The sequence below is a fragment of the Carassius gibelio genome, chromosome A25 (genome assembly GCF_023724105.1).
Source record: "Carassius gibelio isolate Cgi1373 ecotype wild population from Czech Republic chromosome A25, carGib1.2-hapl.c, whole genome shotgun sequence".
In the NCBI taxonomy this organism is placed as follows: domain Eukaryota; kingdom Metazoa; phylum Chordata; class Actinopteri; order Cypriniformes; family Cyprinidae; genus Carassius; species Carassius gibelio.
In genome coordinates, this window is record NC_068395.1 from 11794302 (window position 1) to 11807229 (window position 12928).

Consider the following 12928-nt stretch of genomic DNA (forward strand, 5'->3'; position numbering starts at 1 on the left):
GTTGCTCTCCATAGCGTGTGTGTGTGTGTGTGTGTGTGTGGACACGTGTGTGTCAGGATTACAGTGACTACATAACCCAGGCCAGCTGCAGTCGTCTCCAGACGGATCCAGTACGTGCCAGACTTACATGTGCCCAGCAAACCTAATGATCTCTTAGTACAGTACTTTAAATGAAGAACCAGTGAATTCAGAGCATTTTAAAGGGAAGGGAGCTGTTCCTTTAATTAATAGTTGACCCAAAAATGAACATTTGATGTTAATTTACTCACCCTCAGGCCATCCAAGACTTAGGTGACTTGTTTTCTTGAGTAGATCAGCAAAGAAGATTTTTAGCTGAAACTGTGGTCCTCGTGGATTGATAAAAAGTCAGCGGCTGCCCATATCTGAGAATAAAAAAGGGATGGATCCTGACTATATATTGAAATCTTATGACTCAACAATATTTACAGTTTTATCAACCCGTAATCCATTACCAAATCCATAGGCAAACAGTCCAGAGAGAGGTCCGGTTTGTGAACGAATCATTCTTTTGAACTGGTTCTTTTTTGTGAACTAGTTGAACCAGTTCACCAAATAGGACTGAACCAACTGAAACAGTTTGTGACTGAGCCGGACAGATCTACTAATTACTCAATCAAAACTCACTTTCAGACATGCCTGACAGTTGTGGAGACCCTGATATCCATATGCGTAAACCGAGCACTTGAATGAAGGGGCGAAATGAGTTGTCATAGAGTCTTTCACACCTGCAATAATGAAAGATAATGGCAAGCTGAAATAAGCTATTTATGAGGTCAGAACTGTAGGAGAGTACACTTACCTCTTCAAACTAGCTTCCGAACGGTTGGGAATATCAATATCTTTTTACATGTGGTCAGCATGTCATCAAGTCATAAACACGACAGAGGAACATTGTGACCCCCAAGCAAAATCAATCATATGAATCAGGTTATGAAAGGTTTACCAGAGTGCAAAGTGAAATGCACTGAACTGTAAATGACAAGGTGTTAATAACGGCAGATGCTTGGTGCAAAAAGCATTAGGTTGCAAACTGAGACAAATGAGAATATTCAAAGCCCAGTTATTAATCAGATTCAAGCGCATCTTTGTCATCCATGACTTAAGTTGAAGGAAGAACAACCAATTAGCAACAGGGTTGCAAAGAGGCTATCATTTTCTGAAAGTTTCCAAAAAATTCTGGAAAGAGTGTTTCCACCTCTTTGCAGCCCTATTTAGCAACCACCTAGAATACCCCAACAACCACCTACCAATGCCCAAGCAACCCCTCATCATGCACTAGCAAGCATTTAGCAATCTGCTAAAAACATTTAAAACACCTTAGTTATTGTATGTCCCGTGAACCACCCACAATACCATAACAACTGCACAACAAATGGCAACCATCCAGAAAACCATACAAAACCAAATATCATACACCTTATCAACTGCATATCAACCCATCAACCCTCCAGAACACCATGGCAACTGAATACCAATGTCTTCAAAAAAAAAACTCCTATGCAACATGCATAACACCTTGGCAAACCACAGAAAAAAAAAAACACAAAACCATTTAACAACCGCAAATCAGTGTTCTACCAGTTGCATAAAAATGCACTAAAATATTCAGAACACCCTAGCGACATCATATCAATGCCCTGTTAACAATCCAGAACAGAAAAGCAATAGCACAAAAATGTGCTAAACCTGCTGTGCAAACACCTCAGCAACTGCATACCAACATCCTGGCAACCACCCATAAAATAGCCTATATGAAAACCTTTTGCAACCTCAATTAGCAATTAGCACATAGCAATGCAGTCAACCACCCAGAACGCCCTAGAAAAGGCACAGTGATGTGATATATACAGGATATGTATTATATACTGTAGTGCATTATACAATACTGATTGTGACAAATTAGCATGTATATTAGTCTAAGTCAGCCAATGAATGTTCCTAGAATTAGTCGGAGTGTTTTTAAGGAGGGACATCCATGCAAGCTTCATTGGAGTATGAGAACATCTATGCAAGTGGTTACCTGGAGAGCAAGGACCAGTGAAAAGATGGAGAGCCAGGCTCAGGTTGCCATGTGGAAGCCACATGAAGCTCAAACGGGCATTGTGCATGACTGAGCCGATTCATTTTCCCATGCCGTGACGCAGGAACATGAGGCTGCTCTCATAACCGTGACCTACTGATTACGTTCAATGACCAAGACACACTGACTCTATATACAGAAGGCCAACAAGTTCAATTAACTCCAAATGTACTGTAAACACACCACTAGGCTAACACGACAGGCAAATAAATTGATGTTAAATTGAAATTCTCCCTTGATGGGAAGCAGGGCCTACAGAGGCTCACAGCTGAGGTCAGATGTTAGGATTTTGAAAGACATCCAAATCTGCCCCAACAGAAGAACCTAGCCCACAAAATGTAAGTGTGTGTAAAAGTCATGCCTGGTTTAATGTTTCATGCTGTTTAGTAGAAGCAGGAAGAAGATGAATAGAATTTAACAGATATTTTTTTTTTTACTGTGTACACTGATTATATTAATGCAAGCAGTACCTCGTGATTTCTGTGTTTTTGAATCAGTTGCACTGGGGAAATCCATGGTTTGCATTGCAGCCCTTTCCCAGCAAGCATTCAAATTATTACGGCTTACAAGAACTGTGCAAACAGACTCAGGGAACTTTCGTTTTACATTTCTGAAACAAAAGGAAGATACACAACTGATACACAACTGACAAGAAAAAGTCAATCCTTCTGTATGTGCTGTCATATGGTTTTCAGAGTATGGCTATTTGATGTGTTTTGCATAATTGGATGGCAATTCTTTTACGATCCCCAGACATTTTTTGCACATTTGCAAAGCCATACATTTCAAATCTCACACAATACCTCACAAAGTATTACACAGGAATGGTTCACCCAAACGGTTTGGAACATTTTCATTTCATTTTTAGGTGAACCATCCCTTTAAAATGTACAGTAGTATCTGTTTCCTCATATTCATCCTCGTCTTTCTAACCAGGAGAAATGAAAACAAACTGTGACCTCACCATGTCACAAGACTTGCTGAACAGATCTCAAATAATATCTCGGCCACGATCAAAACAAACATAGCCAACTCAAACATAAACTAGCTGTGCAGTTGGAAAGCTAAGCCAAGAGTCTGTCAAAATACAAACAGACGATAAGGAAAGTGTGCTTTGTATCATCTCCATTGTTGGAATCGCATGGAAGGAGGCCAACAAAGATAAACAAACACGCAGGCATTACTGTAAATGACTGGTTTACTTTATTCACTGAAGGAAGTGCTATTCCAAAAGTTAATTTAGGAAAATCCATTTGTTTGTTCATTAAACAAACAAATAAAGTCGCATCTGAAACGGTCACTCGTTCACTCAAGATTCACCATCTTGTCCTGATATCAAAGTGATCTGGTCTTGAATCAATAGTAAGCTGTATTGCTGTGTGATGTCATGGCCATTTGAGAGAACAGGAAGTGAATTTGCCAGTTGTCAATTGCAGTCCATGTTGACTCTCATAGAGTGCAAATACAGCCAGATGTGACTGACAGTGAAACACAATAACACAGATAACCCATAGCTAATAAGCGGATGAAAAATGAGCCACACGGTATGTTCATTTATTAATGAGGTAGACAAGTGACAAGCTAATCGTCTTGTTTTCAGAAAACAGAGGTGTTCCTATGCATTAAACCATCATGTAGACATCACGTTTGGTGCTAAAACTGTTTAATATCCACGTCAGAGCCACATGCTTATCAGCTTTACTACAACTTTCTCCTGTAGTCTCAGATAAGACTCACTTTTCCTGTTGTTAGCATTAGCTCACACGCTATCTGCGTTTTCTTTTCTTTCTGGAAAAAGCCAAAGCTTTAAAGGTACTGACGTCAATGGTGATTGTTCTGTTCTGTTGTAACTGGGACTTCAGGAACAAGCACGGAAACATGCAGTTGTTCTGGATGTTCTTGTGGTGTTCGTCTCATCTCCTGATTTTAAAGCCACTGATCTTAGCGTGACTAGCCAGAGAGAACATTCCTGCCGAGAATGCCATCTCCGAGGAGAGGACAATTCAATACCTGGCTCCCTAATCAGACACTTTGAGTTATCTAGCGCTGTGCCTGGCACAAGGAGATTACAACATGTTTGCTTTAGCTGGTGAACCTAGCTGACTAGCTTAGCGAATATAAACTTACGTAACTCTTGCCGCACTGTTTGTTCCACAGATACTGTTGATGCATCACATTTTTTGAGGAGAAATGTTGTTAGCAGCACTCTAGCAACTGCACAGCAACATTCAGAACACCTTAGCAACCAAATGGCAACACCCCCTTTGATGTCATTTTGCATGAATGATTACATTCACTACATAATATTTCATGCATCTGAAACAAGAGTATAAACTACTTAGAAATAATTCCCCCATTGTGCAACTATGAAGATTTCATATCTTAAGCCAGTGTTTGGTGGAGCTTGTATGATGTTTAATTGGTTAATTAGAACAGAATATTCCTCTCTGTCCCAGGAACATAGAGATTCACCTGCGTAACCAAGCAACGGCTCTCTCGCTGGACACCAGAGAGGACTGCCTTCCTTTCCAGAAAAGACGACCACTTGACACGGATCCATATGAATACAGCATCTTCTGCAAAGCTCTGGAAATATCTGAATGACACAATGCAACACGACGTTTCAGCTGCATATGGCAAATGCCCTTCTGTTTTTATTTATTTATTACCTTATATCCATTGCATTTTTGCAATTATAGAAAGTATATGTATATATATATATATATATATATATATATATATATATATATATATATACATTTAATATAATACTATTTAATTACTTATAATATAATATAATATAATAAAATATAATATAATATAATATAATATAATATAATATAAGAATGGGCTATAACATAAAAAATTATTTATGTGGTAAAGTTAATATACATTTTCAAAATATTAGTAAAAAATATATATTTACTTAATTTGATATAATATAATATAATATAATATAATATAATATAATATAATATAATATAATATAATATAGAAGAATATAATACAAACAAAATAATAGGATATAAAAATGCTTTATGTAGCAATATAATTATAAATTTCAAGATATTAATAAATAATTTCATTATTGCAATTATAGAAAGTATAATTGCATTTTTTATGTTATGTTATGTTGTGTTATATGTTATGCCTTTAATCATTATATATATATATATATATAATGATTAAAGGCATAACATATAACACAACATAACATAACATAAAAAATGTTGTGTGCCAGTATTATACCATTAATATAATACTATTTTATAACTTCATTATAATATAATATAATATCATATCATATCATATAAAAAATGGGCTATAATATAAAAAACTTATTCATGTGGTAAAGTTAATATACCTTTTTAAATATTAGTTAAAAATATATAATTATTACTTAAGTTTATATAATAGAATAGTATAGAATATAATAGGATATAAAAGTGCTTTATGTAGCAATATAATTATACATTTCAAGATATTAATAAATAATGTAATGAGAATAAATATCCCCTTTAATATAATTTAATTAATATTATATATATAATTATATTATATTATATTATATAAAAAATGTTTATACATAAAAAAAGGAATTAAGTGAATTCCTTTAAAATCCTTAAATGGCTGAGAGAGCCCTGCAAATCATGGCACACATTTCACAGCAGTTTTGATATGAAAGGCAAACCAACACGTGGCAATCAGCCGCTAACCAGCAGTGGGAACCACCTGTGAATCCCCATTTGTAACACAACCGTGTCAGCTGAATCAACATGGAATACAAAGATGGCTGCTCTATCTGCTCCCACACAGGCTCTATTGCAATGGTCTGTTAAGCCATAAACATTGTTCAGATGTAAGTGCAACGGGGGCATCAGGTGCAACACAATGTTGATGGTAACCCAGACTGAGAAAACCCAATGCTCCAAGCTCCCTGAACAATAAACACAAAAGCCCGGTGGTCTTTCCCTTTCATGTGTGCACTAGAAGTGGGTTACACATACGTCACTAACAGAAAACACAAGAGGGGGCTTCTCACAGGAGCGTCATAATGAATAGCTGAAAAGACTCAAAAACACTGTGGAGAATTAATGTTCAAGTAAAAGGACAATGTAAAGTGACCCAGTTGTTATCGCAAAATAAACCCCGACTATGATCACCGGATTAAGACCACCTTAGTGGGTTTGCGTCACGTTAAAGGGTTTATTGCAGTTCATTTTTCTTCCAAATGATGATTTTGTTAGATAAAGCACACAAAGTGGAATATGCAGTTCTTACAAAGACTAAACAGACATGTTAAGATTAATTTGTTTCCCGTCTGAACAGATTTGGAGAAATTTAGCATTACATCATTTGTTAACCAGTGGATACTCCGCAGTGAATGGGTGCCGTCAGAATGAGTGTCCAAACAGCTGATAAAAACATCACAATAATTAACACCAAAATGAACATCTTGTGAAGTGAAAAGTTGTGTTAAAAAAAGTAATCTTGTCTGAATCGGGAGAGAAATATGCACAGTTCCCTGAAGGAAACCCTATTATGGATTAAGGACCCATATTCTGGCCAAAAGCAACTGTTTACAGTTAAAACTCCTTATTGCTGGGATTGTTTTATACAAACACACAGCTTTTCACTTCATAATATGTTAACTGATTGACCCATGTAGTGTGGATTACTTGTGGATTATTGTGATGTTTTTGTGACATTCTGACGGCACCCATTCACTGCAGAGCATCCACTGCTGATCAAGTGTAATGCTACATTTCTCCGAAAAGAAATGTATCTACATCTTGAATGGACCGAGGGTGGGAAAATGTACATTTTTGGTGAATTATTACTTTAAGACAATGCCTCAAAACCTACAAATATTCGGGAATTTTCAAAAGTCCCTGAAAAAAAAAAAATTAATACTTTTTTTTTAATGACAGAAATTATTAAAATACATAAATCTGAAAAAAAGTCATATTTAGTAACTCTAAGCCTTCAAAGGTCAAAAAGAAAGTTTTTTTGGTTTGTTTTAATCTGAGATTAGAATACACTATACAATGTATGGTAGTGGTGGCAATATTCAGTTGAGCTGTAAATTATTTCATTTACTTTTAACTTTTAACCTTTAAAAGTAATGGCAGACAAAATGTTTTAATATTTGTCTTAGTTTGCATTTTCATTGCACATTTCTCAGTCCTTTACAGCACCCATCCAAGAGCCTGACTAAGAGCTTTCAGCTTAATATTTAACCACAGATATAACTGACTTAAAATAGCAACGGATGCTCTTAATGATACATCAGCACTGCTGAAAGCAATGCACATCACTCCAGAATATAAGTTTATGGTCCTGTCTGCTTTCCCTAAAAACTACCAGCCACACTATTAACAAATAGTCTGCTTAGGTAAGAACTGTACTTTGGGCCACTTAGCTAAGTGGAAACACAAGCAAAGAGACATTAAAAAGCCAAGGCAGAGACACATTCAGTGGATGTATTTAGTAAGTAATGTGATCAAACCAATGTCACAAACCCTGGTTTCAAAGAGAGAAATTATGCATAAAATAAGAGGCTGGATAATGAAATCTACTTTGACTGATGCCAAAGCAGATATGCTCGGCCAGGCTGATTGCTCAAAGATCAACTGCTTAATTTAATTTGATTCGAGAACATAATAACTACTGAACAATAATCAAAAACTGCTCTACACTGTCGAACGGGGACAGAAAAGAACAGTTAATTCATCTGGAAGGCCAAACAAATAGCAGCGATTGCTGTTGACAGTGCCTAACTGTGTAGAGCTCGACGTGGCAAGACGCTGGGCCTAACCGTGCTGAAAGGAGTTGCCCAGCAACCGTCAGCTCTTTCTCTCTTTTCCCCAGAGTAAACCTGGACTTTCTGGATAAACGTGGATAAAGTAAAATCACCATCTCTATATAGAGGACTTGTGCAGTTGTCACAGTCAGTGATGATCATTTTTTGCACCGTGGCAGTAAGAAAATAGCAAATCTGTGCCGCTATTTAATGATTTTACATGCATTTCCAATAGTTATTTATAGTACTTAATGAATTATAATTATACAATTTATATAATGTGTCGACGTGATTAAACTTTGATGTTAGCGTGAAAGACAATAAAACAAACATGAAAAGTCACAAAAACACTGAAAGAGGCACCTGAACTACACCTAGCAACCACCTGAAACACCCCTAGCAACCACTTAGAACACCCTAGCAACTACATACTGTAGCAACACCCTGGAAACCACCCACAACATCCTAGCATTTAATGTTTTACACAGGCAAACAAAGTTTATTCAGAATATGTAATATATGTAATATAATATATAATATAATATATGTAATATATGTGTTCCTGTAGCTCAATTGGTAGAGCACTGTGTTATCAAGCACAAGGTTGTGGGTTCGATTCCCCGGGAACACATGATGTGTAAAAATTGATAGCCTGAATGCACTATTAGTCGCTTTGGATAAAAGCGTCTGCTAAATGCATAATTTAATGTAAAAATCTAGTTTAGAACTGCATTTTTTAAAAGCATTTTAAATAATAACAAAATACATTTTATTTAAATTTTTGTAGATTATTCTTAATAGAATGATTCAAACAGTCCTCCATGACCATCTGTCAGGCATGTTATGAATATTCTCATGGTTATTGATATGTACGCTCTTCGTGTTTATGTTAAGAGGCCTGACTTCCCTCTTTCATTCATTCCCGCTGATATCTCTCTTTCTGCATAACCCAGAGCAGGCTGTACACGTTTTTGTTTTCAGGTATTCCTGCACATGCATAAATGCGACAGTTCTGCCGGCGAAGCACATGACAAACCCATGTGCTTCAGGGTGTTATGTGATCAAAGTGCTTTTGCACAGGAAACGGCGCAGTAAAGTTAAATGATCAGAGACAAATGAGTTTGACAAAAACAGTTATTATTCCCAGTTCTCTAATGTGATGTATTCTGTGACTGCTAACTAATGACTGAGCTAATTCTATGCGATTTTGACTGGCTTTTAAATGCCTTCGTTAAGTGCAAACTGCTTGCGAGAATGAATTCCACTATTCTTCGACCCAAAGCCAAACTGTTTTATCAGTATACTCAGAAATCAGTCTTTCATATTGATCTGGAATCAGAAGAGGCTAAAATCAAGAGTTAAGTGGGATTAACTGGTTCTAGACCTGTGGAAAGTCATAACCTTGCTTCTACTCGTGCAAAATGCTAGCCTAGGTGGCAAGCCTTAGCCTAGACAGCAAGCCGTTTGAAGAGGGGGGGAGGGGCAGCTAATTTAATGAGAATGAGCCATCTCCTTCTCAAGTTACTCCGGGTATTTATAATCCCTGCAAAGGTCAGCAGGAAACAACAGGCTTAGAGGAAATCAGAGAAGGGGAGTTCTTTTGCAATCAGTGCCGACTTGTTATCATTTACCTTCTCCAGTGAAAGATCAGTGAATGGTAAGCCCCACCATTTAGGGATCACTGACATCTCACAGGTGCTGCTACTGTAACCCCACTAACTTTCAATCCTAAAAATATTCCTCTGTGAGGGGAAAAATGGAAGCCATTGATTAACGTTACCAGATGTATCTTGCCTAAGGTAGTAGATAAAACTGCAGCCTCATTTTCGGACTGATACAAATGTTTTTGTCTGCCGCAAGAGTGATTGTTCAGTGTTTTATCTATCAATTTAATCAATTTGTATGTTGTATTTAAAAATCTTGTTACATGTAAACAGCTACAGTACGTGTCGGAGTTATGTGGCAATCAAGCCGCTCAAGATGAGACAAGAAAAACCAGAGTCCATTAAGAAAGCTTTTAAGACTGCGGTACTTTGATTCAGTCATAGCTGTTCTCATGAATAAAAGATTATTTGTTGACCAGATACTTAAAATGATGCTTTCCGTCAAGAACAAAAGACCACAAGACTGATATAGTTTTTTGTTGTTTAATAAAAAAAGAAGTCTTTGGCAGATAAACAGATTTGGCAATAAATAACACGTTACATAATACATACAAATACATGCATGCACACACTCCCACTCAATAAATTAAGCAATTTGGATCAGTTGGATTTATAATGTGACAATGCTAGTAAGAGGAAGATCACAGTTGCCCAGAATATAGTCTCTTTTCATGGTGGACATCTTGTTAACAACTTTGAATCGAAGCGACCTCTGGTAGAGATCTTCTTCTGATATGCTGTCGAAGAAAAAGTCCTCATTAAAGATGGGATTGCGGCTCTTCCTAATGACAGTGCTGCGCTGTTTCTGGACTTTTCCGGGCATGAGAGAGAGGCTGACGCTGCAGTTGATGCTCTTAGGGTCCACTGACAGAGCGTACAGGCCTTCCGCACTTATGAGGCGAACACGCAGTCTCTGGTTTTCAGGGCAGTACTCTGCCGAAAGGCGCAAGGTCCCATCCCTTCCTACAGGCACCAGATTCTCCTTCATCACCCTCTCCCGGTGCAGAACCAAGTCCATGGGGAAGATAGCTGGAGGTGCCAAGCTGAACCCACATGGTACAGGTTCAACAAGGACTTCAGATGCTCTCCTCATGATGCTGGGGCTGTTGTCTGTGGAACTACCCTCATCCGTTGACAGGGAATTGTTTCTGGACATGGCAACCTTCCGGAGGTTGTGGTAGTTGAGTAGTTTCTCATGGTTAAGTGCTTTCAGGAGAGAAGGTTTTTGTGGGCATCTGTTTAGGAGAGGGGAACTAAAAGGGGAGGATTCTGCTGACGACGTAGTATCGCTGTCTAGAGTTCCCTGTCGGTGCAGGGCGAAGCCTTTTGGAGAAAGTCTGGAAGTAATAGTGTTCAGGCTGAAGGAAGAATGGGAGGATGAAGCTGGCAAGAGGGGAGAAGCTGTCAGGGAAGATTTGGAGCAAGTGCTCGATCTACTCCGGGGAGGAATCAAGGGGATTCCACTCGAGTTAGGGTCGTTGTGGAAGAGGGACTCCTTTCTCCTAGTGTGGGGACTTTCAAGCAAGGTGCAAAAGCCATAGCAGGTTTGAGCTTTAGCTAAGTGAGGCAGGGAAAGTGCAGCCTGGCTTTGAGGATCAGCATTGGTGGTCTCCTCATCACTACAGGTATTGTCAAATGGCCCATCATCAACACTCTCAACCTGGATTATATGGTTATTGGGAAGCTCTTTGACAATGACCTCTCTCTTTGGACTTCCCTTCTCACATGGAAACACTCGGATACATGGAGCCAGCCTCCCTTGCTCCATACTCTTGCCCTCCACTGGAGTTGAAATCTTGCGGGGAATGCAGAACTCCGGGATAGTGTCCGGGGTAATGATGTTAGGACACAGCAAGACTTTCTTGGCTTTGTCAATGGATGACTTGTCTCCAAACATGATGTCTCCAATTCTGAAGCTGTATTCCGTTATGGGAAGTGGCAGGTTGGTCCTCTCGACGGACACTCGGATCTTCTCTACAACCCACATGGGAATTCTGTCTGGACTCAGAGTAGAAACACTGCAAAAGTGGAAATTTCTGTAGTTATAAGTCTGCACAAGTACTGGTCCACTTTCACAAATTGTGCTGTAATTAAAATCAAAAGTTTGTGTCATGTAGCTGAAACATTTTGAATGCTGCTTACCTTGTGTACCTGGTTCTCCAGTGGAGGTCTCGAGCGTCTGTTCAGACAGGACTTTGTTCTACACACTGCATCAAACAGGGTTTTTCGGGTGATAGCTGAGACTCTCTAACCAGCTGGCTCAGACTCTCTCCTGTTAGACAAGCTTGTCTTTATGACTCATGGGAAGAGCTCTTGGCCTTTTATAGAACTGCACTGTGGGCGGGTACAAGGGCTATTCGAACACACCCTCGCGTGGTGAAAGAGGGCAGCCCTTCTTTCAAGGCTACTGGTCCCTATAGAAACTCACAAGTCACACTACTTTAATCTAAGCAACCCAACGCTGGCAAAGGTAAAGGCCAGTCTGATAAGCAAACTGCAATGAAATCCAACACATTTGGTTGATAAAACAAAGGCATTTGTGTGTTTGACTTTCCATTACTCTGTGTGAGAATTGTGATATTAGATGTGGGTTATAGGTTAATGATCATTTAAAATGATGCAAATCCCAATGCCTCTGGCTTTTTTGATGCAAAGACGACAATACTGGATATACCAATGACGGAATACAGCCTTTGAGGTATCTGGGTCAGCAAATATAAAGGTCTAAAGCAAATTTACTGAGCTTACAAACACTCATTCATGGTCAACCTAGGCACCTAGTTACATCCTATAAAACTCTAATGGAAAGGGGCATGCTGATTGAATGATCGGTGTAAGACAAATAATGTTTTTTGCTATTTTTATATTTATTTTATACAGGTATTAATATTGGCTAAATTGTTGGTTAGTCCTAGGCTAGCAGACATGCTAGTTGTCAACATTCTCATTTATTTAATTTTTTCTGTCTCAAAATAAATGTTTACATGCACAATCTTACAATTATTATGCTTAATGACCTGATAATGCAAAAGATCATGAAAGTATATAAGAAAATACAGAATTTTAGAAGAACTCTATCTTGGCAAGATGTTGAAAGGCATAACAAAAACGAACAATTAAATAACGCCCTCTTGTGGCAGAAAAATGTATGCTGGATTTGTCATATTGTTCCCTAATATTCACACATCTTTGTAATATCATGTCAGTCTTATTCCAACAGACATGTTCAGATGTTAGTCTGTTTTCAACAAATTATAAGCTGTCTATGACGTCGTGCTTCATATTTATGTCTTTGTTGACTGTTAGCTCATGGTCAAAGTTCAAGGGGGCTATTGCAGTAACCTTTGAGAATCAGAGGAT

The 12928-nt window shown here is 38.1% G+C and overlaps 1 protein-coding gene across 1 annotated transcript; it reads right to left on the reverse strand.

The window, feature by feature from the left end:
* Positions 1-10045: 10045 nt before the first annotated feature.
* On the reverse strand, positions 10046-11873 carry LOC127947220 (C2 calcium-dependent domain-containing protein 4C-like). Its single transcript, XM_052544203.1, has 2 exons — positions 11711-11873; positions 10046-11586 (listed from the first exon to the last, which is right to left on the reverse strand). Exon 2 carries the CDS (start codon positions 11553-11555, stop codon positions 10179-10181), a length of 1377 nt encoding a protein of 458 aa, XP_052400163.1. The 5' UTR covers positions 11556-11586; positions 11711-11873; the 3' UTR covers positions 10046-10178.
* Between the last annotated feature and the right edge of the window lie 1055 nt (positions 11874-12928).